Source organism: Haemorhous mexicanus, chromosome 13 (assembly GCF_027477595.1).
Source record: "Haemorhous mexicanus isolate bHaeMex1 chromosome 13, bHaeMex1.pri, whole genome shotgun sequence".
In the NCBI taxonomy this organism is placed as follows: Eukaryota; Metazoa; Chordata; class Aves; order Passeriformes; family Fringillidae; genus Haemorhous; species Haemorhous mexicanus.
The window spans coordinates 19,561,647-19,583,395 of NC_082353.1; the positions used below are offsets into that span (position 1 = coordinate 19,561,647).

The window sequence follows — 21,749 nt, forward strand, 5'->3', positions numbered from 1 at the left end:
CAGCATTTGGGATTCATTTTCCATTACGCTGTAGGCGTATCGCTATATTTAATGGTTTAAATTTATCATTTGCTTTGTTCTCCCTCACACACAGCAGAGAACGAAACAAAAGCTGATTTATAAACCCTTGCTAAGTAAGGCTGAACATACTTATTTTGGAATTAGTGTTTGACCACACTGTGCTCCAAGGGGGGTTTGAAGCATTTTCTTTCTTCTGTGAGTTAGACACACATTAGTCTTGAGGTTATATTTTTAACACTTTAGATTCAGGTAAGCTGGAGAGTATTTCCAAACCAGCTCTGATTTAGGCTCAGAGCTGCAGTGAATTCATTGCATTTTTCCAACACCATGTTCATAGTTGTCTGTGACTCTTTATTATTTGATTATTGTTTTAACATTAAGTGCACAAAAATGGGTGCCTCTTGAAAAACAAACATCTTGTAATTGTTGAAATATTAATGGTCAGCAGCAATCAAAAACCCAGGTAACAATGCTGAAGGGAAAACTATTTTATTTCCAAAAGGTATGATGTGTCCTTAATACATCCCAGCAAGCACATAGTAACATCAGGAAAAATGCAGAGAAATGTGATCATGATGGTTAAAAGAAGGGAAAAGTAAAGAGGGCTGTATGTAGAAAGGAGAAAACCACAAGAGAGTCTTTGTTCATGATCCTTTACAATAGAATTGGGAGAGAACAAGTGAAATTGTAGTTTGAAGCAAACAATGGGAAGTTTCTTAAACACACTGGATGGCCAACCTGTGGAATTTACTGGAAATAAAGTGTGCTTGGGGGCGCCAGAAATTGGAAAGACAAACTGGTGAATGCAAACTCCATCAAGTGCTGTTAATTCTGAGATCCTCCCTCATGCTGAGGCAGTCAGTGAGCTGCAGGCTGCTGGGTGCTGGGATAACACACCAGGGAGCAGCTCTCTATCCTGCCCTGTGCCTGTGCTCTCCCTGAGCCTCCAGCAGCAGCACACTGGGCCAGGGGGCCCTTTGGTGTGGCTTGGTGCAGCCACCACTCCTGGGCTTGCTGTGTCACTCAGGTTGGGAGATTGCAGTGGGCATCACAGGAGGGAAAGGGATTGCCTGCAAAGAAAGAAATCTTTCTGCCTCTGAATATTCTTCTGTGTCAAAGTCATTTGGATGGGCAAATGATCCCTGCTTAAGCCTGTGCAATCCCATTGTATGCGGCAGAATTTTCCCTGGATACATTCCAGGGTCATAATACACTCATGGAAGGGTTGGAAGAAACCAAGAGATCACCTAATCCATTCCTTTGTTCTGATTCAGGATTAAGTAGATCGAGACTTTTCTAGAAGTTTATCTCATCTCTCCATGTACCTCCAGTGAAAAAGTTTGTGTGACTTTCCCAGGTATCCATTCCAGATTAGCCTTTTTCAGGATCTCACATCTTCTGGCTGCAGGTTAAGTTAATGTTCTGTGGGCAGACATGGTTCCCTTCATTTCACTGACTCACAGCAACTCCTTTTATGTTAAACCCTGATGTAAAAACCCAAAGGGACAGTTTACTGCTCTGCAGTAGCACCAGATGATTAAGCCATGCTCTGCAGAATTCTGTGATACCCTGATCACTTGTAGCTGTTGTCAAGCTGCCACAATATATTGCCTTTATTTTATAAATGTATAAATGTATTCCATTTTATTGAAATGTGTGACTCCCTCCTCTTAAATACTACACTTTTCACCTGTCCTCACTGATGTAAACTGGATGAGGTCACTGCCAGTGTTTTCTCTTGCAGGCCAAGGCTCCAAACTCAGTGGTGTTGGTGGTAGGAACACACCTTGATTTGATTGAGACAAAATTCCGTGTGGAGAGGATAGCAACCCTGAGGGCCTATGTCCTGGCTCTGTGTCGCTCTCCCTCTGGATCCAGAGCAACTGGCTTCCCAGATATCACCTTCAAGCACCTGCAGTGAGTCCTCGTGCCTTTGTGAAGTTCACTCACTCTTTATTTTATGACACTTTTAACAATTTTGAGATACTTGATCTCCTTGGCAACGGAACCAATTTAGAGGCTCGTCAGCATTGCATTTCATCTATTTTTGACTGAGATAATGTATTATAATGAGAGAGAAGGTCAGTGTTGCTCAGGGGGCTGATGATGAGTCTGAGAGCTGGAAGCTCCAAAGTCATGACCTTGACCAGCCTGTTTACTGCTCCCCCTTCACTCAGGTTCCTCACTGTTTAATGGTGACACATTAGTCACAAGGGGAGAAGGTGCAGATTGACTAATTAATGCTGTGAGAGCGTGACTGTCACAGGGTGGGTGCCAGGGCCTCTGCTGAGGGGAGCCTGTGGGTGGTACCTGACGTGGGAACACAGCTCACGTGGCTGGGCAAGGAGGGGTCAGTCCCCCAAGCCCCTGGCAGTCCAAACCTGTCCCATCCATCTCCAAGTGTCACAACAGCGGGCTGGGGCTGCCTGGGAGGGGGGTGTCACTCAGGCCATACAGTCTGACACTGCTCCAAGAGAATGCCCGTGGGAAGAGGAGGCAGCTCCAGCTGGGAATGGAGCATGCCTGTGAGCCAGGGGGTGAACGTGGATGCAGCAAGCTGGCACCAAACAATGTGAAAATATCTGCCTGGGGCAAGAGCAGGTGGCAGCTGGCAAATGAGGAAGGGCACTGTGATGTCCCCAGCACTTCCCATCTGCTGCCTGGCAAAGGCATCAGCCGACCTCCCACACACTGCTCTGCAGGTGCTGTCAGGCATCCCAGCCCATGTCAGGCATCCCAGCCCGTGTCAGGCAACCCAAGCTGTGTCAGGCATCCCAGCCAGCTCTTCTCCATTAGAAGAAGCACCAGGGACCCACTGTGAGGCTCAAAAACTCACCATGAGATGGAGAAAACTTTGTGTCACCTCAAGCCTCTTTTGCCATCACCTCAGAGCATCACAACACAATCTCCATCATGCTTTCTCATGGGGACTTTCTTTCCCTCTGACAAGCATCCTGAACATTTCTCTTCACCTTCCTTTCCCCTTGCATTTCTTCCCAGCCTGATTTCATGCCTCTTTCCTCCTGTGCCTCTCCACATGCCATCATCCACCTGGAATAAGCATGGTATTAAGCTCTAGGGCTGGAGGAGTGTGAAATCCTTGTGTGGGTGACCCCGGGTGCTTCTGTCAGTGGTCAGGGTCATCCAGCATCCCAGTGAGTTGCACACTTCCCAGTGCCATGCAGGGCTGAGGTTTAAGATAAAGCATATTTTCATTAGAGAAGCGTTTTCTGTCTGCCATGGGAACATGTGTAGGATCAGTTAGAAAGACCCTTTGTTGGGGAAAGTGGAACAGAACTGTTCTTATCCAGCCCACAAAAAGATTAGAACTAGTAGGAGTTGAAGAGAGCAGGTTTTTAGCTGTTGAAGAGATAATGAAGGCCAGCTTTTAGGATCTAAGCATCAATTCCCAGATTGGAGGATCCAGCTGATTAAGGACCGGAATGAGGGTGGAAAAGGTGTCTGGTAGTCATCATCCTGCCTCTTTGATCTGGGGCAGGGAGGACTGGACCTGTCTCCAGAGGCCGCTGGGGCACAGAGTTCTCCTCCTCCCCACAGCCCCTTCCAGGATGTGTGTGGCTCTGGAGAGACAGAGGGGGATGACTTTGGTCAGGCTGCCAGGGATGTCCCCAGACGTCCCAGTGCACAGGGGACAGCAGTGCAGGGAGTGAAGCAGACAGAGCAGAGGTTAGACTAATACAGATGTGGCCTGGTACATCTTTTCCAGGCCACTCTGTGTTTTCTCCAAAGTATTCTAAAAATACTCACTGACAGCCTTCCTCCCATTCAGCTGACACAGGAAATTTAAAGTCAGTGATAAGAGAAAGTGAGCCTGGAAAGGAAGCCAGTGTGCTGATAAGGATTGATAACCTTCCCCCTTGCATGACTTTTGCAGTGAGCTCTCCTGTAAGACTCTGGAAGGCCTCGAGGGACTGCGGCAGCTGATTTTTCATGTCACCTGCAACATGAAGGATGTTGGCAGCTCAATTTGCTCCCAGAAACTTGCAGGGAGATTGGTGAGAACTGGGCTGTCTTGGTAATCATTACCAAAGCAGGGCTTTTGGGGGGCTTGGGAGGTGACCTTTAGGAGTTACTGATGGGGTAAGGGGTTGGTGCAGGAGCCATGTGAGTATTTAAGATGGCAATCTGGCTCTGGGAAAAGTCAGCACTGAAAAATCCCCGTGAAAGGAAGGTGGCAGGCAGTTCATCCCTTGCTGGCTGATCCTGATCCTGCTGATTTTCTCACATGGCTTGCAGATACCAAGGAGTTACCTCAGCCTCCAAGAAGCTGTCCTTGCAGAACAGCATAGAAGAAGTCAAAATGATGATGTGCAGTATTTAACAGACAGACAGATAGAGCTGATGATCGAGCAAACACCTGGAAATGATATCAAAGACTATGAAGACTTGCAAACTGGTAGGTCAGAGCAGACCAGTCATTTCTTGGAAATTAATATGTATGTCCAATTGAAATGTTCCACAAATAGTAAATACAAATTCCACCAGTGTAGAGGTGACTTTGAAAATTGGTAAGATATAAAATTAGTAGTGGGACTTTGGGGACAGGACTGGGAAGTTTCTAAGGTGGTCTGAGGTTACTGATATAATTTTTTTTTTTTTTTTGACAAGCTGTGTCTCATTTCTCGTCTGTGTAGAGTGAGGGTTGCCATAGTTTCAAGTCTGGCTTCTCTGTAGGTCCCCAGTCTTATGATCTTTATGGAGGCCTTGCTCTACAGGAGGCAGGGAGAGCCCTTCCCTGTGAAGATGACAGGAGGAGGGTGAAGGGGAGGTGTCGTGGGGACAGAAATACTGGCTGTGAAGAAGTGAGATGTGGGTTTTACAAGTGGAGTGTCAGATAGCAGCACTCCTCAGATAGATGTTACTCTCTTGGCTTGGCTGTGTGCTGGCTGTGTCTGGAATGCATAAAACTGCACAAACTGCCTCATAGTCTTACTCTTCTGCACTTCTGTGGTTTCCTAATGCTGATCTATTGCTAATCCCCAATTCTTTACTTTTTTGCAGCCATTAATTTTCTCATAGAAACAGGGACACTCCTGCACTTCCCGGACACGAGCCATGGCCTGAGGAACCTCTACTTCCTTGACCCTGTCTGGCTCTCAGAGTGTCTGCAGAGGATTTTCAACATCAAGAGCTCCAAGTCTGTAGCTAAGAATGGAGTCATCAGAGCAGAGGACCTCAGGATGCTGCTGGTTGGGACGGGTTTCACCGAGCAGACCGAAGAGCAGTACTTCCAGTTCTTGGCCAAGTTTGAGATCGCCCTGCCTGTGGCCAATAACAGGTATGTTGATAACTAGAGAGGTTTAGTCAGGCTGGAGAAAAAATGGCCATTTAGTCAGTGAATATTAACAGGCTTTGCCAGTCTGAGTGGTTGTCTTGACAGGGTTCTTGTGCTGAGAAAATGTCTGAGAGCATTCAGCAGTGTCATGGAAAGCACCCATCTATTTGGGCTGTATTTCCTGAACTGAGCATTCTCTGGGCCAAACCAGCCTGTGTGAAAGCCTTCCCAGAGCAGTCTTTGTCCACTGGGTGCATTGAGGCTGTGACAGGCTCAGCCACCAGCCCGGAGGGGCAGTGACACCGCCGGGGATGTGGCCACGAGCAGGTGGAAGCTGTAAGGGCTCAGCCGGCGCAGCTGCAGCCGGGAGAGGATGTGAGGCCACGGCTGCCAGGCCTGAAATATAGATGGGCTGGAGTCATCTGTTTCCAGTGAAGGATCCTCACTTCAGCATGGCAGAAAACTTTGGGTAATCAATACTTGTGTCAGCCCTGAAATAGCAGCGTTTTATTCCTGGTGAAATCAGGAAAGCGTAGCTGCAGCGGCAATGTGATTTACTTGATTTTTAACCTCAATAGGTGTTGATCAATAGTTTTCCTAGAAATGGTCTAAGAAACCTCCTTCTCTTTAAATGTTAATGAGTCCTCCTCCCCTCTGCCCCCCAGTCCCTTTTCCTCTGGGCAGAGTTCCCTGCGATTTTTCTCTCTGCCATCTGCTTGGCGACAGCCTGTTGTTGGGCTAGCGGTGAGCCCAGAGCTGTGCTGCACTTTTGATGTGGCATTTGCATTTCACTTCCTTGCCCTTGCAGGACAGCGCGGCTGCATCGCCCTGAGCCTCGGGGGAGCTCTGAATGCCAGCACAAGTGCAGCATTCTCTGTGCTGTCATTATGCCTGTCACTTATCCAGTCCCGGATGCCAACAAATTTTCTCAGGCTTAACACAGATAAAGCACCAATGTTTCTGCTCAGTCCAAAATGCCTTTTGGACTCCTTGTCACTATCTGCCATTTTTCACCAGGGCAATTACATTGTCTGTGCCTCAGGAACAAGGAAACTGCTTTTTCATGGCCTGCCCAATGTTTTTCTCAGCGATCCAAGCCACATTAGCAGAATATTCTTCCCACTGACGGGCTGTAGCTATAGCAGGTTGGATTAATTTAATGTACTAGCCAGACACAGAGCAGTTATTTGTTACTGTGCTGCTGCAATTATTGTCTAGATTGCCAGATAGGGTTTCTGTGCAGTCAGTAGAGAAAGCAGCTGCCAGTTTCTGTTCTGAAAGGGTGGATGGGGGCATGTTTCACATATTTTCAAAATTTGCATTGGCTGTTGTTCAATAGCGTCGAATCACCATCTGTGTTATAATCCACTAGATAGTTGTGGCCCAGAAGGGCCTCACTGGCCCTTCTTATACTCCTAGACCTTTTCTTGGATGTGCTGGGGAAAATTTATTAGCTGTCTGATTATGCATCCACTACTTTTATAGAGCAAGTTTTAGTTTGTTGCACTCTGCTTTTCTGCCTAAGGTGCATGTAACTTAGCTGTGTTCTACTTCTTAAAATATACTTAAAAGCGTGACCATTCTTACTGGAATTTATAATTGAAACTTTTGCCAGTTTTACATTCCAAAGATGTTTCATGGAACAGATAATTTGATCATGTAATATGTCATCACGTGTGACATATGGAGAGAGCTGTTGTCTAATGATGGCCGTTTTTTCTGAGCTGATGTTTCAGATTTTACAGAATGCTGCAGCTGCTAGAGAGAAAACATTAGAGGCAGTGGATTCTTTAAAGCAGTGGATTCGGACCCAGCATTAGTTCTGGTTGTGTCTAGTCCCTGCCAGTGTTATTTTGGTCAGGTCTCTTGGCCACGTGCCTTGCTGCTGTCGTTGTGCCCGTCAACGATGAGCCCCAGATGCCAACACATTTTCTCAGGCTCAGCACTGATAAAGCAGCAGTGTGTCTGCTTATAAGCAAATAACGTTTTAGATTGTACAGGCGTCCTGGGATGTGTTTGGTACAGAAGAGCATCACTGACAGGAGATTTGCTGGCAAGTATTGAAAGCCATAAGCTCATGGTTTTCAAAACAGTTGCAGTGTTCCAGGACGTTTAACTTCCCAAATATGAAAGATCAAGACAAATGAATATTCTGGGATTCCTGGGAGATCTGAAAATGATTTGAAAACGTTGGGGTCCCCTACAGCAGCATAACCCCGTTACTGCTGACTGGTCAAGCGCAGATAGCATCAAGTCTCCTTCACACTTGGGCAAAGCACCTAATAATCTGATTGCAGAGGAATCTGAGCTAGACGAGAGATTTCTCTGCTGGCAACAGCTCTTGCTCTAGGGGTTTGTCAGGGATGTGACAGGGATCCATCAGCTGCAGGGTGGAGCAGCAGGAATCCCTGTCATGCTGACCCATGGGGTGCTCTCATTCTGGGGCTGGGTTGAGGCAGAGCAGCCCAGTCCCTGCAGCCTGAAACTCCTTTCCCCCACTTCTGGGCTTACAGAACCTGAGCTGCTGGAGGTTGTTTTTGCACTGATCTCCTGTTCCACAGCTCTAATTCCCTGCTTACTACCAGGGCAAAATAGTACCAAAAAAATGAGTCCTGACATCACAGCTGTTCTAATGACTCTTATATTTTAATGCATTTAATTTGTGAGTACACAAATGCTCATTACATCAATTTTAGCCCTTTCCAATAGCCCTGGCTGAATTATGTAATGTCTGTTTTGCCTCTGCTTGCTTTCATAGTGTAAATTAATTTCTCCATGTATTGCTGCAGCGTTTTAGTCTAAAAGCTTTTTTATATGCAGTAGGCTGTGCCATTAAAAATCTCTTTGGAGACTGAATCGCCCTATTATCTGGTAACAATGTACTCACTGTTAAAAGCTGTAGCTAAAATCTGAGCTGTTGAACTTGATGTGTTTCAGCTACCTCCTCCCTCATCTGCTTCCTACCAAGCCGGCGTTAGATATCCACGGGCTCTGCCACCAGACCGCAAACACGGTCCAGAGGGTCTTCAAGATGAGTTTTGTCCCTGTTGGCTTCTGGCAGAGGTTCATAGCCCGGATGTTAATTAGCCTGGCAGAGATGGACCTCCAGGTAGGTTACTGTGTCTGTCTGCAAACAAAAGCAGACAGCTGAAGGGGTTCAGTGTAAGTGGGATGTCTGTTCGCATCCCGCTCGCTTCTGTCGCAGACTGCAGTAACATTGTTTGAGTAAGCGGGGAGAGGCGAGGCTCTGCACTCAAAGTCTGATTCTGTTTTTGCAGTAGGTGTCATTGAGAACGACAAATTGGCACTGGGGGAGAAAACCTGAGTTCTCCACAGCCTCTTTATAACGTGATCCCCTGGAAGGTCTCGGTTCCTCCAGCATCTTCCAATTACAAGTAATTGGAGTTCTGCCTGCGGCTCTTGTCCATGACCATTCCACCAGGCCAGACTCCCTCACAGCTTTGCCAGAGGAGATCTGGAATAGCTCCAGCAAAGCCAAATATCTGAATCTCCATGGGTATAAATGGGAAGAAAATTACAGGACTGTTGCCTTAATGAGGCACCCTGTTAGTGCAAGTGCTGTGAGTGACATTAAAGTAGTGTTTGCAAGGTTCTGAGAACCCAGTGAATTTTGATGTTGTTGCAGATGTGTTTGCAGCAGTTTCTATCTGAAACTTTCATAAATATCTGCAAAATATTTATAGTCTGCTCTGCTATCTTCTTAGCAGCTCTCCATTAAACTGTGGTCTGTCAGTGATGTACAGAACATGGAACACATGATACTGTTTTTGGAAGGTCATCTGTGTTCCAGGCTTCTCCAGCCATGTAATAACTTTCCCTCTTTTAACGGGGTGTCTTGGCAACCCCTTGCTTACATCCTCCTGGGCACTACATAATCCTAGAGCACCTTTCCTAGGGGTTTCATCCAGTCCTCATGAAGGGAGTGGAAAGGATGCCAGGCGTCAGACCTGTCTGCAGGCAAATAAATGTTGGAGCAATGAGTACAGCGGAGTCCTGCAGATTAACTTCTTGGTTTTAAAACAGAAATACATTTTGCTGGTTTGAAGTGTCTTGGAGAAGAGCCATCTTCCTCCCACTAAAACAGGTGGAAAAGTTAACTCTCTGCATTGAGGGCAGACTTCATCATTCACTAGAACATTTAGTGCTTTAGGTTTATAAGACTTTTGTGAATGCAGAATAAATACAGCAAATGTCACAGTTACAGAATTAGCTTTGTGCGCTGATATGAAATTGTTCTTTTCTGAGTGGCATGAAAAAGATTTCCACTGTGGAAAAACCAATTTTACCACGAGTATTTCCATTCCATCACAAAATTTTATATGAGCACAAGTCACTTTTATTGGAAAAGGTACAACAGCACCTGTGAAAGCCAAAAAAAGAAATCACTTTCTTGCCCGATTAAAACATCCTTACGAGAAACTTCAGCACGATTTTCATGCTTTTCTGCTTGTTTCAGCTCTTTGAAAACAAGAAGAACACCAAGACAAGGAACAAAAAGGTGACCATCTACAGCTTCACAGGCACGCAAAGGAACCGCTGCAGCACGTTCCGAGTCAAAAGGACTCACACGGTTTACTGGCAGGAAGGTCTGTTCGTTACCTTTGATGGAGGCTATCTTAGGTAATTTGTGTTCATAATGCAGCATGTGTGACAGGGGACTAATAGAGTGTGTGAGACACATCAGCTGAATGGAGATGAATGGGCCTCACCCAGGCTGTGTGCTCCCTCATCAGGAGAAGAGGAGGCTCTTCTAATGGACGTAATTCACCTGGTAACAACTGCTGACAAAAATGGCGAATAACTGATTATTTGGCAGGTCTGAATGTATCAACCTTATCTGCTGTTGCAGCCACAAATTGAAAGAGGACTGAGAACAGAAAGTGAAATTCAGAGTGGGGGTCTGGCAGCTTAAAATTGTGCTTTTCACATGCAAAGATTTCCTTACCTCAATGAGTTTTCCACTGAATCCTAAAACTTCACCACTGCGTGGCAGTAATCCAGGTCAATGGAGGTGCTTCTGTGCAGCAGGGACTGTGGGCAAGTGCCTCAACCTGGCCAAGGCAGAATGTCTGCTGGCTGCCAGCCTGGGGAAAACCTCCTGTCCATGTTGTTTCACAAATGCAGACATTTAAGACTTTTCTCCTTCAGTCACTGGCAAGACAGGGAGGAACCATTGGTGCTGCTGCATGGTTGGAGGCCAGAAGGAAGCAGTGATCTTCCCAAGTTTCCAAGCTCAGTAGAGACTTGCACCCAGACACTGCAAACCACAGGCTGGAATCCTAAATTCTGGACGGTGGTAGTGGTCATGCTGTTAGCTACCCATGTATTTCAGGGAGTTACACTTTCATGGGAATTGTGCAAAAATGGTGTTCATAAACTTTTCCTAACGGTTTCTGGAAATACCAGTATTATTCCACTGGAATTTTATTACAGATTTTACAACTCCCAACCTTCCATCATTCTGTATGGGGCATTTCTGTCAAAGCTCTCTGTCATACTCAGCTTGCTTAGGCCACAGTTTTCCCTAGTCCTGACCTTCTATAGCACTTACCCTTTGTGAGGAACGGGCATTTCTGTGCAAGAATTCTCTTCTGAAAGTCATTTTCAGGACAGACTGAGTTGAAAAATCACCCTCGAAGCTAGATTGCTTTGTGTTTTGATGACTTATGAACTGTGTGTTATTATGTAACTCAGGTTTCCTGCCAGAAAGAAAGTTTGTTGACACTGATACTTCAGGAAAGCTTCACAGGTCTGTCTTTTGGCTTTCTCACACAGCGTTGAGTCTTCTGATGTGAACTGGAAAAAGAAAAAAAGTGGTGGAATAAAAATAATTTCCCAGTCAGAAGTGAGAGACTTTTCAGCCATGGCATTCATCACGGATCATGTCAACTCTTTGATAGACCAGTGGTTCCCTGGTAAGAGAACTCTAATTTTCTGTGCAGTGTTACATCTTTTCAACAGAGGGTTCTTTGCCAGAGCTCTCCAGGTGCACAATATTGTGTGTTAATTGAAGACCCCTCAGGCTCTGACAGTCTCAAGCCAATAACATTTGATAAAAGCTAATAAACCTGCAGACAGATCAAGATTAGTTGCCAACACCCTTTGGTCTAGACTTTGTGTCTTCCAGTCTGTCTGTCACAGCAACACAGGTGAAACATTGCAGTTCAAACAGGACCTGCAGGAGTTCAAAAGATTCATCCAGTGCTCGTAGCAGGGGCAGGATTTGGCCCAAACTGGTTGGTGCTGTCCCTTGAACTCATTTTGGCATCAGCTGGGAGGAGGATTTGCCCATCATTTCTAACTTTCTATGAGTTACAAAATTCTGATGTGAGAGGCTTGAGTGAATATGGTACCAAGGACTCCATGCCAAAGTAACTTCCTTGACTCCTGCAGCTGCTTTTCCTGTGCTCAGCACAAATCCTGCTGTTACCCAGCAGGCTCTTTGCAACCCCAATACACTTTGTTTGAAACCAAAACAAAATCTGAAGTGCCCTTTGTCGTCCTACCCTGGTCGAGAAAGCAGTGCCAGAGTCTTTTAATTGGAGGCTCTGTGGAGGAAACAGTGGTGCACTCTCACATACTCACGTTCTATGTGTTCTGAAGATAAAAGAACATTTTATTTGCCTTTGGATTAAAATAATGCTAAAGTTAATCAGTGAAGCTTGAGAAGAGCCATTACTTCAAAGGCTGCAGCCTGTGTTCACCCTGACTAATTGTGGGCATTTAATAGAGCCTGTCACCACAAAATCTCTCTGTAGTTATAGGAGAGGTGTGAACCTCCCAAGGGCTTAGTCGTGGTAGAACCCACGTTTCCCCTGGAGGGGCTGAACACGTTGCCCATGAGGGAGCCCACAGGACCTGTGTTCCCAGCCTGGGTGCTGCAGGTGAGTGCTGAGCCTGGGCTCCGTGTGCTGTGCCTGCCAGCCTGCTCCCAACCCCATTCCCACTTCCAGCCATCCGGCAGTTTGCAGCCTAGGCAGAGACAGAGACACCCAGCAAGCAGAAGGGTCTCTCCATTCCTTTATTCACACATCTCTAATTTTTGCTGGTCCTGAGTACATCTACCTCACAAGCCTGTGCATTACCTGTGACCAGAGTAGGGTGAGTGTTGGGTTATGTCCACAGCCCTGTCTCCCCAGCACTGTCCCTGTCTACTTTGCAAAGCTATTTTCTGTTCCAGTCAGTACCCTGCAGCAAACTGCTCTGTGTGAGCGTGACCGTTCCCAGCCGGTGGATCCAGGTCGTGCTGCGGACACTGGAATGCACTCGGAGCTGTTCTTCCCTCTCAGCTGCCGTGGTGACGTGGTTTCCTGTTTGTTTGCTCTCTCTGAAGCCCTCACAGCCACAGAGAGCGATGGCACGTTGCTGATGGAGCAGTATGTGCCCTGCCACATCTGTGCAGCTGCCGGGCCGGAGCAGCGCGAGGGCGGCGAGAGGGCGGAGGACGCGCAGTACTTCAACATGGAGGATTGCGTCCTGACCGCCATCGAGCTGGACTACATCACGTGTCCTAACCACCCTGACATCCCCGTGTCGCTCCAAGAGCTGGTCCCAGAGCTTTTCATGACTGATTTTCCTGCCAGGTAACGTGTGATAGCCTTTGGTTGAGTTTCAGTGTACCTGCGTGATTTGGTTGGGCACTTTTCCTGAGTCGCCTCTGCTGGAGGGACGTGCTGACCACAGGAAACAAATCCATCTGCTCTCCCTCCGTGCTCTGGCAGTTCATCCTGAGCTGCACCCCTGGTGTTCAGCAACTTGCTTAGACAATATCTGTGTGCTGACCGAGTCATCACACCAGAGATCCTTTGAGATCCCTGTGGTGCAATGTGAAAGTCCCTTTTTAAAGCCACAGCTGTCCTGCATTGCCCAGAACTCTGGCCAGGACTTTCTGTAGTTGGAGCCTTTCTGGGATCCCACAAAAGGAGATTTTAATGTGGCAAAACAAAAAGGAAGTGCTGCTGCATCACAAAATTGGCACTAAAATGGCCTTAATTTTGTAAGGGCCTGTAGGTGAGTGAGTTTATGGACACCACAGGGGAACTCACACTGAGCTGGGGCTCCTGCTTGGCTGAGGGCTGCTGGATGTGTTGGGTGTGTGGCAGCCCTGAACAGCTGAAGGAGTTCTTCCCTACCCACAGCAACACTGCCAAAACTTTAAGCTGCTTAACTGCATTCCCAGATGGGCTCAGTCTTATACCCCTCATTACTCAGTGTGCAGAGCAGACCCCAGAGCAGGCAGGACAAGCAGAGCAATGTCCCCTTTGGCTCCTGCTCTCTCAGACCTCTGAATGCCCAGTGCAGAATCACAGGACCTCTGGACCAGGCTGTCCTGTTGGCTGCTGTGGGAGCTCTCTGTGCTCTCACTGGCCCCTCTTGCTTTGTTGGGGTCATTTTTCTGGGCAAACACCCCATCAGCTCATCACACCAGCCCTCCTCACACTGTTATCTCCTGCAGATTTATTTGGCAGGTGCGAGGCGAGTGGAGATGTTTGAAGTGTGAACAGCTGTAAAAGTAGTCTCTGGGAGAGTGGGGAAATGATGAATTGCAGCCTGGGAACACTAAGCTGATTTGAATAATCAGGTTTCAGAGTGTGGGGCTGTTCATAAACATCCTGTCCTGCCTCGGTGGAAAAAAAGAGGAACAGGAGGTAAATGAAGCAAAAAAACCAAAAATCCATTAATACAGATAAGTAGTACAAGTATCAGTACCTGTGTCATCTGCTTGGAAAAGGAGCTTATGTGCTTTCCAGATCTGTTTGATTCTTATGGGATAAATTAGTAAAAAGCCTTTTGTACTTCTTTGCTCAAATTACTATTTTCTGTGAGAAATCTGTTGAACAATGTGAGCCAGCATGGAGTGCTCTGAGATGACCAAGGCAGTTCAGGTGATCCAGTCCTCTTGGTAGATAAGGCAAGAACCTGTTAGGCATTTGTGAAAATGGAAATCACATTAAAATCATTAATTTACCACATCTTTGAAACTTTAATTAAAAACCCCCAATTTCTGTTTGGCAGACTGTTCCTGGAAAATAGCAAACTGGAATGCAGTGAAAATGAAAACAACGTTCTTGGCCAGGGTGGAAGTGGAACTGTTATATATCGGGCACGATACCAAGGAAAACCAGTGGCTGTGAAGAGATTTCAGATTAAAAAATGCAAGGGTTCTCCCACTTCAGCTGCAGGTACAGTGCACAGATTTGGTGTCAGGAATCTGGGAATCTGCAATCTGGGATCCCAAGCTGAGAACAAAGAGTCTGCAAAGTGCTGACAGCACCTGATTGAACACAGCATGGAAATAGATAGCAAAACTAATGGGTTTCAGTGGAGGAGGAGGAGGATGCATCTGAGAGTTCTTCATGAGCATTTGTAGTGATGAAGGTCACTGGCTCTGCAGGAGGCTTCTCTCCTGCAAATCAGAGGTTGGATTTATAGGGTGCCAAGGCAAAGCCATTGATTGGGAAGGGAGATGAGATTTCAGCTCCTCTTCCCACACTATTTGGCCATGAGAAGTGTGGGTTTGTGCTGAGGACTTGTGAGTCTCCACCTCTGAATTAGTGTTTTACCCTCTCTGTGCCAGCAGCTGGAGAAAGCAAACCGGGAATCCTTCTGAGCCCACCAGCTTCTCCAGGCAGGGATGGGCTCCTGTGGAGCCCAGCTTTCCAGCAGAGCCTCAGTCCATGGACAGAGGAAAGGAGAAAGTGCCTCACATTCCTCATTTTTGTCAGGGGAGGATGTGGTGAATCCCTGAGCTGGGGAGGAGGCCAGCTGCTGTCCCAGTGACAAATTAGCTTCGAGAAGAGCCGACCTGCCTGAGCAGCCCAGGGTGTGCTGTGGCAGCAGGACCATTATTGTGATGGGTCTCCTCTGGCAGGGAAGCTGGGAAACTGTAGGGAAGAGCCCTTCCAGCAAAGGGTCTGCAGTGTGCCATCTACACAGAGTCCCTGCTGGGAGGAGCACAGCACAGGTTTTCCAAAGTCATCCAGGGGATGTGTGAGAACAGCAAGTGCCAGCCACGCCTGAGCCTGGTGTTTAAGGACCAAGGGAGCTCCTGCTTCCTGAGGCACCAGACAGATCCTGCTTATAGCCAGTGTCTCTTAGTGGCTCATGCATCAGCAAAAGGATTCAACTTAAAGCCTCGCTGTCGACATAATCCCACCAGCTGCCTTCCTGCTGCAGCCCTCGCTCGGTGATCACCTCCCAGAGAGTTTGTGACTCGTTTCCTGAGCTGGGCAGTGAGAAGAGGGGGGGTTGTGTGTCTTGCCAGATACCATGTTGAAGCACCTGCGGGCCATGGATGCCATGAAGAACTTCTCAGAGTTCCGGCAGGAGGCCAGCATGCTGCACTCCCTGCAGCACCCCTGCATCGTGTCCCTCATCGGCATCAGCATCCACCCGCTCTGCTTCGCCCTGGAGCTGGCCCCGCTGGGCAGCCTCACCACCGTCCTGGCCGAGAACTCCAAAGGTAAAGCCAGCCTCTCCCCCACCCCTCTCCCACTGACAAATGCTCAGTGGTGTTTAAATTACTGCTTGATTTGCTGGAGAGGATTTTTTTTTTTTCCCCAGACTACGGGAAGTGGGAGGGATGGAATTGTTCTTATATTATGCTTTTGGGAACCTAGTAAAAATTGATGCTCGGGATTCTCAAAGCTGCTTTGGAGACCTGGATTTTCAATTTCTCTGCAAATTAATACGGAGTGCATCTCTCTTCAGTGCTGAGTGGATGGTGCTGTGTTTTTCCCCCTGCAGATGGGTGTCTGGTACTCTAAATTATCTCATAATTATCTGTATTGCTGTCATTGTCAAATGAACAACACTAATTCCATGATAAGTTGAGGCCATCTGACCCTCTTGGCACCTTGGCTTCATGTCAACTTTCAGTCAAACAGTTATTTTCACCAGAAGATTTAGTGGCCTAGGAGTGAAAGGATTTAAAAAAAGAATCTAATAGGACTGTCAGACACGTACAGTAACACAAACAGTGTAATTTCAAATGGTGGCATTGAGTGATGTTTCAAAAGGTTGTCAGCTATTGCTCTGGAGTTAAAAAGAGAAGGAGAGAGGGGGAAGAAGCAGCAGTCATGGCAATTCCAGGAGCTGGAGTCGGGCTGTTCCTTTGTGCCAGGGTCCTCCTTTGTGCCGCTGGGACACATGCTGACACACAAAATAGCCTACCAGATCGCCACCGGCCTGGCCTACCTGCACAAGAAGAACATCATCTTCTGCGACCTCAAGTCGGACAACATCCTGGTGTGGTCCCTGGACGTCAGGGAGCACGTGAACATCAAGCTCTCCGACTACGGCATCTCGCGGCAGTCGTTCCACGAGGGCGCGCTGGGCGTGGAGGGCACACCGGGCTACCAGGCGCCCGAGATCCGGCCCCGCATCGTCTACGACGAGAAGGTGACTGACTGGGGGAGGCTGTGGGGCAGCCCTGTGGTGGCACTGGGGGGCTGGCACCGTCCCATGGCTCAGTTCCCTTCTCGGTACGTGGGGGCTGGCACTGGCTTTCCCACTGTGCCTGCCTTGCTCTCCTCTCCACCCGCCAACAGAGCCCTCCCTGATTTTCCCTCTGTTTCTGGCTCCAGGTGGACATGTTCTCCTATGGGATGGTCCTGTATGAGCTGCTGTCCGGGCAGCGGCCTGTGCTGGGACACCACCAGCTCCAGATTGCAAAGAAGCTGTCCAAAGGGATCCGTCCTGTCCTGGGGCAGCCCGAGGAGGTGCAGCTCTACAGGATGCAGGCACTCATGATGGAGTGCTGGGACACTAAGCCAGAGAAGGTACAAGACCACCCTCCTGAGCCATGTTCTCTGAGCTGGCTGCCCTCTTTGTGCAGGAGGGCTGAGCTTGCTCCTGGTGCAGCACAACAGCTCCATTGCCCGTTTACCCCTCCTGCTGATTTGGCCCAGAATTTCTGTTGACTTAAATGAGAGTTTTATGAATGAAATGATGACAGATTTGTGGCCTTAGACATCTGTGGTGGCTTGAAGGTCTCTTGATGTCTATGGCAGTAAGGCTGCTGATTTCACCAGGGCAAGACATTACCCATAATTTCTAGAAACAGCTCCAGTGTCATGCTGTGAGTGCAACTACAAAGACTTCAAAATCCCCAAGTTATAAAAGGAGGTATGAGGAAGCAAAAGCTTCAAAGTGAAAGAAAAGGATTATGCTGCATTACATTCTTCATTAATTTCAGTTGGTGTTTTAGAGCTGTTGTCCTTCAAACAAAGGTCAGCCTGACTCTCAAACATCTCTACACTGTCATGCAATGGGTCAGCTTCCAAACTTCGTAAGCCTGAGGAAATTAATCAGTAAAATGTGTAAGAGAATGACAGACCAAGCTTTCATAAATAATCATAGAATCAGAAAATGGTTTGGGTTGGAATCCAATTCCAGGGACACCCAGCCCGTGCTTGTGCTGGGGATTGCCCTGATCCAGGTGCAGGACCTTGTGCTTGGCCTTGTTGAGCCTCCTGTTTATTATGGTTCTCCTGTTTCATCTTGTGTGACTTGTCTTTCTCTTTTCCTCCCCCCTCAGCGTCCCCTGGCCATCTCTGTGGTGGGGCAGATGAAAGATCCAACCTTTGCAACGTTCATGTACCTGCTGCCCTGTGGGAAGCAGTCTTCCTTCTTCTGCTCCCCGGGGCAGGAGTACACGGTGGTGTTCTGGGATGGGAAGGAGGACACCAGGTGAGACAGCTCACATTAGCAATTCCTTTCTTTTCTTTTTCCTTTTTAAGTAAAAAGCTCTTCAGCATCTTCGCTTCTGCCTCTGGGAGGGAGGTAAAGAAGGTGAAAGTGAGCTTGGATGAACGCCAAGAATACAGTGAACACTGTTTTCCCAAACTCTTTTAATTGGGAACAGTGGTTGCTTTATAAAGGATATTTAATGAGCTTAACTCTGCTTCAGTTAATATGGGGAGAAGATTAGGGCAGTGTAATGATTCACACACACAGGATGAAGCATTTGCACATGAGAACAGACGTGTTCTGCCTTTCCTAATGAGGCCATTTAACACTAAACCTTTCCTAATTGAGGCTGCAGTTCCATCTCTCTTCTGCAAAGCAATTAAGCACATGCTTAAATCCTATTGCAATCATGGGGAGTTAACCACATGCCTGGAGCTGTGTGTGCATCCAAGTGTGCACTGCCAGTAAAATGTGTTCTGGACTGAAGGCATGTGCTTAAAATGTTATTAAATTGTGACTGAGGTGATGGCATTTTGCTCAGCCACATGTGACCTGCGGCTAGTTAGGTTCATTTTTATGGATGTTGCTGATTTTTATAGCCTCAGACTTACTTGGAAACATTCACAAACTGATCTGAATTTTATATTAATGTGTTCATTATTTGTAACCATTGAGCTAATGGGGAAGGCACGTGATTTGTTGCTGAACTATTTGCTTTGCCATTTGTGGTCCCTGGTCAGTTGTTCAGTGCAGGCAGTGTAACTTTTCCTGCTGAACTGGTGAAGCACATGGCACTCCCAGATGTATTTTGAATACATGGATGATGTCCAAATATTCACAGCAATATATCTCAGTGAATCTGCTTCCTGACTGGACAATCCACTTGCTGGCGACTGCTGAATAACAAGTTTACTCATATGTGACAAATTTCAGGATGTGTAATTGCTTGTGCCACAGTTGGTAAAACATCTGGGACTCACAGATGTGGTTGTGAATATCCAGTTATTGTTCAAACATCCAAACTCAATAAACTTCCCCAAACAAACAAAATCCTTTTAGCTACAAAAAACTACTAATTAGTCATATTTATAAATAATTTTATGAAGTTACAGATCTTTACTCTGTAGAATCATGCTCCTCTGTTTATGTACTTGAATAATAATGAAGCCAGATAATAGCAAGGCAGTGAACTTAGAGAGCAGCTATTCCCTTGAGAACCAAATGGTCAAGATGGGCTGAGACTTCCCAGCTATTAATTACTGCTGTTCAGCTGGATCTGTTTGTCTCACAGCTCCATTACAGGAGCAGACCACATACGTCCCACTAACCTTGTGCAAAGTCAGAGAGCTGAGTGTCAGTCTTCACAGAAGCAATTGCACATCTGCCCCTGAGGAAGAGCCATGGCACGTCTTTCTTTTCCTTCAAATGAGAAATTTACAGTTTGGAGGGGTGTAGATCCTTGCAGCATCATCCACATCTGGGCAGTTGTGTCGTGGCTTGGCCACAAGTGCCCCAAGTCCCTCAGCCCTGTGCAGGTGGAGTGTTGGCTGTCTGAAATTGTTGCTTGCTCCTTTCAGGAACTACACGGTGGTGAACCTGGAGAAAGGAGTCATGGAAGTGCAGAGGATGAGCTGCCCAGGAATGAAGCTGTGCTGCCAACTCAAATTTCAGAATGCCCTGTGGGCAGCCACGGAGGTGAGCATCGCCTGTGCCCCGTCGAGAGGGGCCTCGTTAGGGGCGACACTAACGAAGAGAAAGGGCCTGCTAAATTAGTAAAGCCAAGAGTGTGTGAGACAAAGGGCATCTCAAATGAGCAGTGACTTTGCATCTGCTGTCTCCAGGTGTTCTGTTTCTACCTGACTCACAGCTCCAGACTGTGCCTCCCAGAGCCCGGAGCGACCGTGGGAACCTCGGCTTCCCCAGGGGAAACTCAGGGCTGGAGCAGTCTGTGCCCAGGGGTTCATCTGGGAAATGTCCTTATCTGTGCGTGATAAAGGGAGGCAGGGACAGAAAACATGCATTTAAGGGTGGGGTTTTGAAAGAGGCCTGAGGGATTTGAAGGTTGGTGGGAAATGGGTACCCGAGTTTTGTGTTCGCTGTGGAAAATTGCAGCTAAAAAGATAAGAGTGAGAGAGCGTGGCTGATTTATCCCCCAGAGCCCCTGGCCACCCATCAAAAAGGGCTGTTAAGTGTCAGCCAGCTGTGACACAATCGTTTCACACAAAACAAAGAAAAAACAGACAAAAAAGTTAAATGTACCTGAAGTTCAGTGTTTTAGAGTGGGCAGGAAAAAAGGCCACACTCGCTGAGTAAATAATTTGTGCTGGCTGTTTCACTCTGCCCTGGCATGGATGCTGTGAGTACAGAATTTTTTTTCTCCCCATAAGAAAATAAGATATTTTGACTTTTTCTGTCCTCAGATAGAGGTAAAGCTCAAATACTCTTTCATATTATTTTTATTGTTATTATTATCATAAGTATAGAAAAATTAAAATTCAAATATCTTAAAGCATTGTATTTCCACCTTTTGGATCAGAATGAAAAGTTTGCTGCTTCCCAAACTGGGTGCTCTTGGTCAGTCTAGTAGATTTGGGAGGTGTGGGACAGGTGTGATTTCACATAAAATGTAATGTCCCTTAAATGGACAGATTAATGCAAAATAACAGACAACCTACTTCAATTGCTGTTTGGGATTTTTGCACTCAGGGTTGTCAGATGCTGCTTTTGGATGTGGTGATAAAATCCCTACACTGGTGACTTTTGGATAATGTATATATTGTCCACAGCCTGTTCTGGGGAATGCAGCACCTGCTTTCTACCCACATGCCAAAGGTTCTCCATGAAAAACAGAAATTTACTCTCTGGGTATCAAAAAATACAAATAAAACCCAGTTTTGGAACCAATTAGATCTTGCTCAGGTATCAAGACATGAAAAGCAGGGAGGTGGTTTGCATTTATAGAGTTTTATGTGCTCTTTCACAGGACCAGAAGATTTCTGTGTATGGATTGCAGGGCATGTGTCCCTTAAAGACTCCACTGAAGGGTTTAGACACTCCTGCCACTGTGAGCTGCTTCCTGGTGATGCCTCTTGTCAAAAGGGTAAGGAACAACACAGAGGAAGAGGGGAAAAGGGGCAGTAGTGAGACTCTGCTGCTGGGCCAAGCTGCCACAGTCAGCTGGTGCTGAAGGACTTTGCAATGCCCAGGAACATTTTGGCACTGCAAGGAGAAGCTTTCCAGGTCTTTCTGCCTCTGCCAGAGGACAGAGGTGTGGGCAGGAACCTGAGTCAGGGGACCAAAGCTGGCACTTCCAAGCCTGCTGGGAAAATAGTCAAAACAGATCAAATTCCTCAGCAAGGAAGTTTTCCAGCTGCGTTTCCACTTCACTGGAACACAAGGTTTAGGCTGATCAAGCAAAGTGGAGAAGACATGAAACAATAATTCGAATAGAGATTTGTTAAGTGCTAATGCAGGACGTGGGCACATCCGGCCTCTGGTACCCACTGTTTTCCTGGGCTCTGCTGTCATTTGTGTGCACAGGCATCCTGAAATGTTATCTGGGCTCAGCCACTCTCCTGTTTTGGTTTGGAATGAGAACACTTAGATAACACAGCTGGTTTGGGTAATGCTCTTGTGGGTAACAGGGATAATTACTCTTATGGGCATTAAAAAAACAAGTTGTATGTTATCTGCCTAGCCCTGGAATTGCCACCATCCCGTG

General features: G+C 47.0%; 1 protein-coding gene across 2 annotated transcripts in view; it reads left to right on the forward strand.

Annotated features, from left to right (window-relative positions):
• Positions 1 to 21,749, forward strand: part of LRRK1 (leucine rich repeat kinase 1) — a 74,824-nt gene that overhangs the window by 43,935 nt on the left and 9,140 nt on the right. For both annotated transcript variants that reach the window (XM_059858645.1, XM_059858646.1), the window contains exons 17-31: positions 1,766 to 1,938; positions 3,917 to 4,037; positions 4,279 to 4,438; positions 5,044 to 5,320; positions 8,255 to 8,426; positions 9,795 to 9,958; positions 11,114 to 11,253; positions 12,672 to 12,921; positions 14,354 to 14,520; positions 15,603 to 15,800; positions 16,461 to 16,738; positions 16,924 to 17,118; positions 17,877 to 18,028; positions 19,606 to 19,723; positions 21,012 to 21,128. In XM_059858645.1, the coding sequence (XP_059714628.1) occupies positions 1,766 to 1,938; positions 3,917 to 4,037; positions 4,279 to 4,438; positions 5,044 to 5,320; positions 8,255 to 8,426; positions 9,795 to 9,958; positions 11,114 to 11,253; positions 12,672 to 12,921; positions 14,354 to 14,520; positions 15,603 to 15,800; positions 16,461 to 16,738; positions 16,924 to 17,118; positions 17,877 to 18,028; positions 19,606 to 19,723; positions 21,012 to 21,128 (2,682 nt within the window). The remainder of the gene's footprint in view (positions 1 to 1,765; positions 1,939 to 3,916; positions 4,038 to 4,278; positions 4,439 to 5,043; positions 5,321 to 8,254; positions 8,427 to 9,794; positions 9,959 to 11,113; positions 11,254 to 12,671; positions 12,922 to 14,353; positions 14,521 to 15,602; positions 15,801 to 16,460; positions 16,739 to 16,923; positions 17,119 to 17,876; positions 18,029 to 19,605; positions 19,724 to 21,011; positions 21,129 to 21,749) is intronic.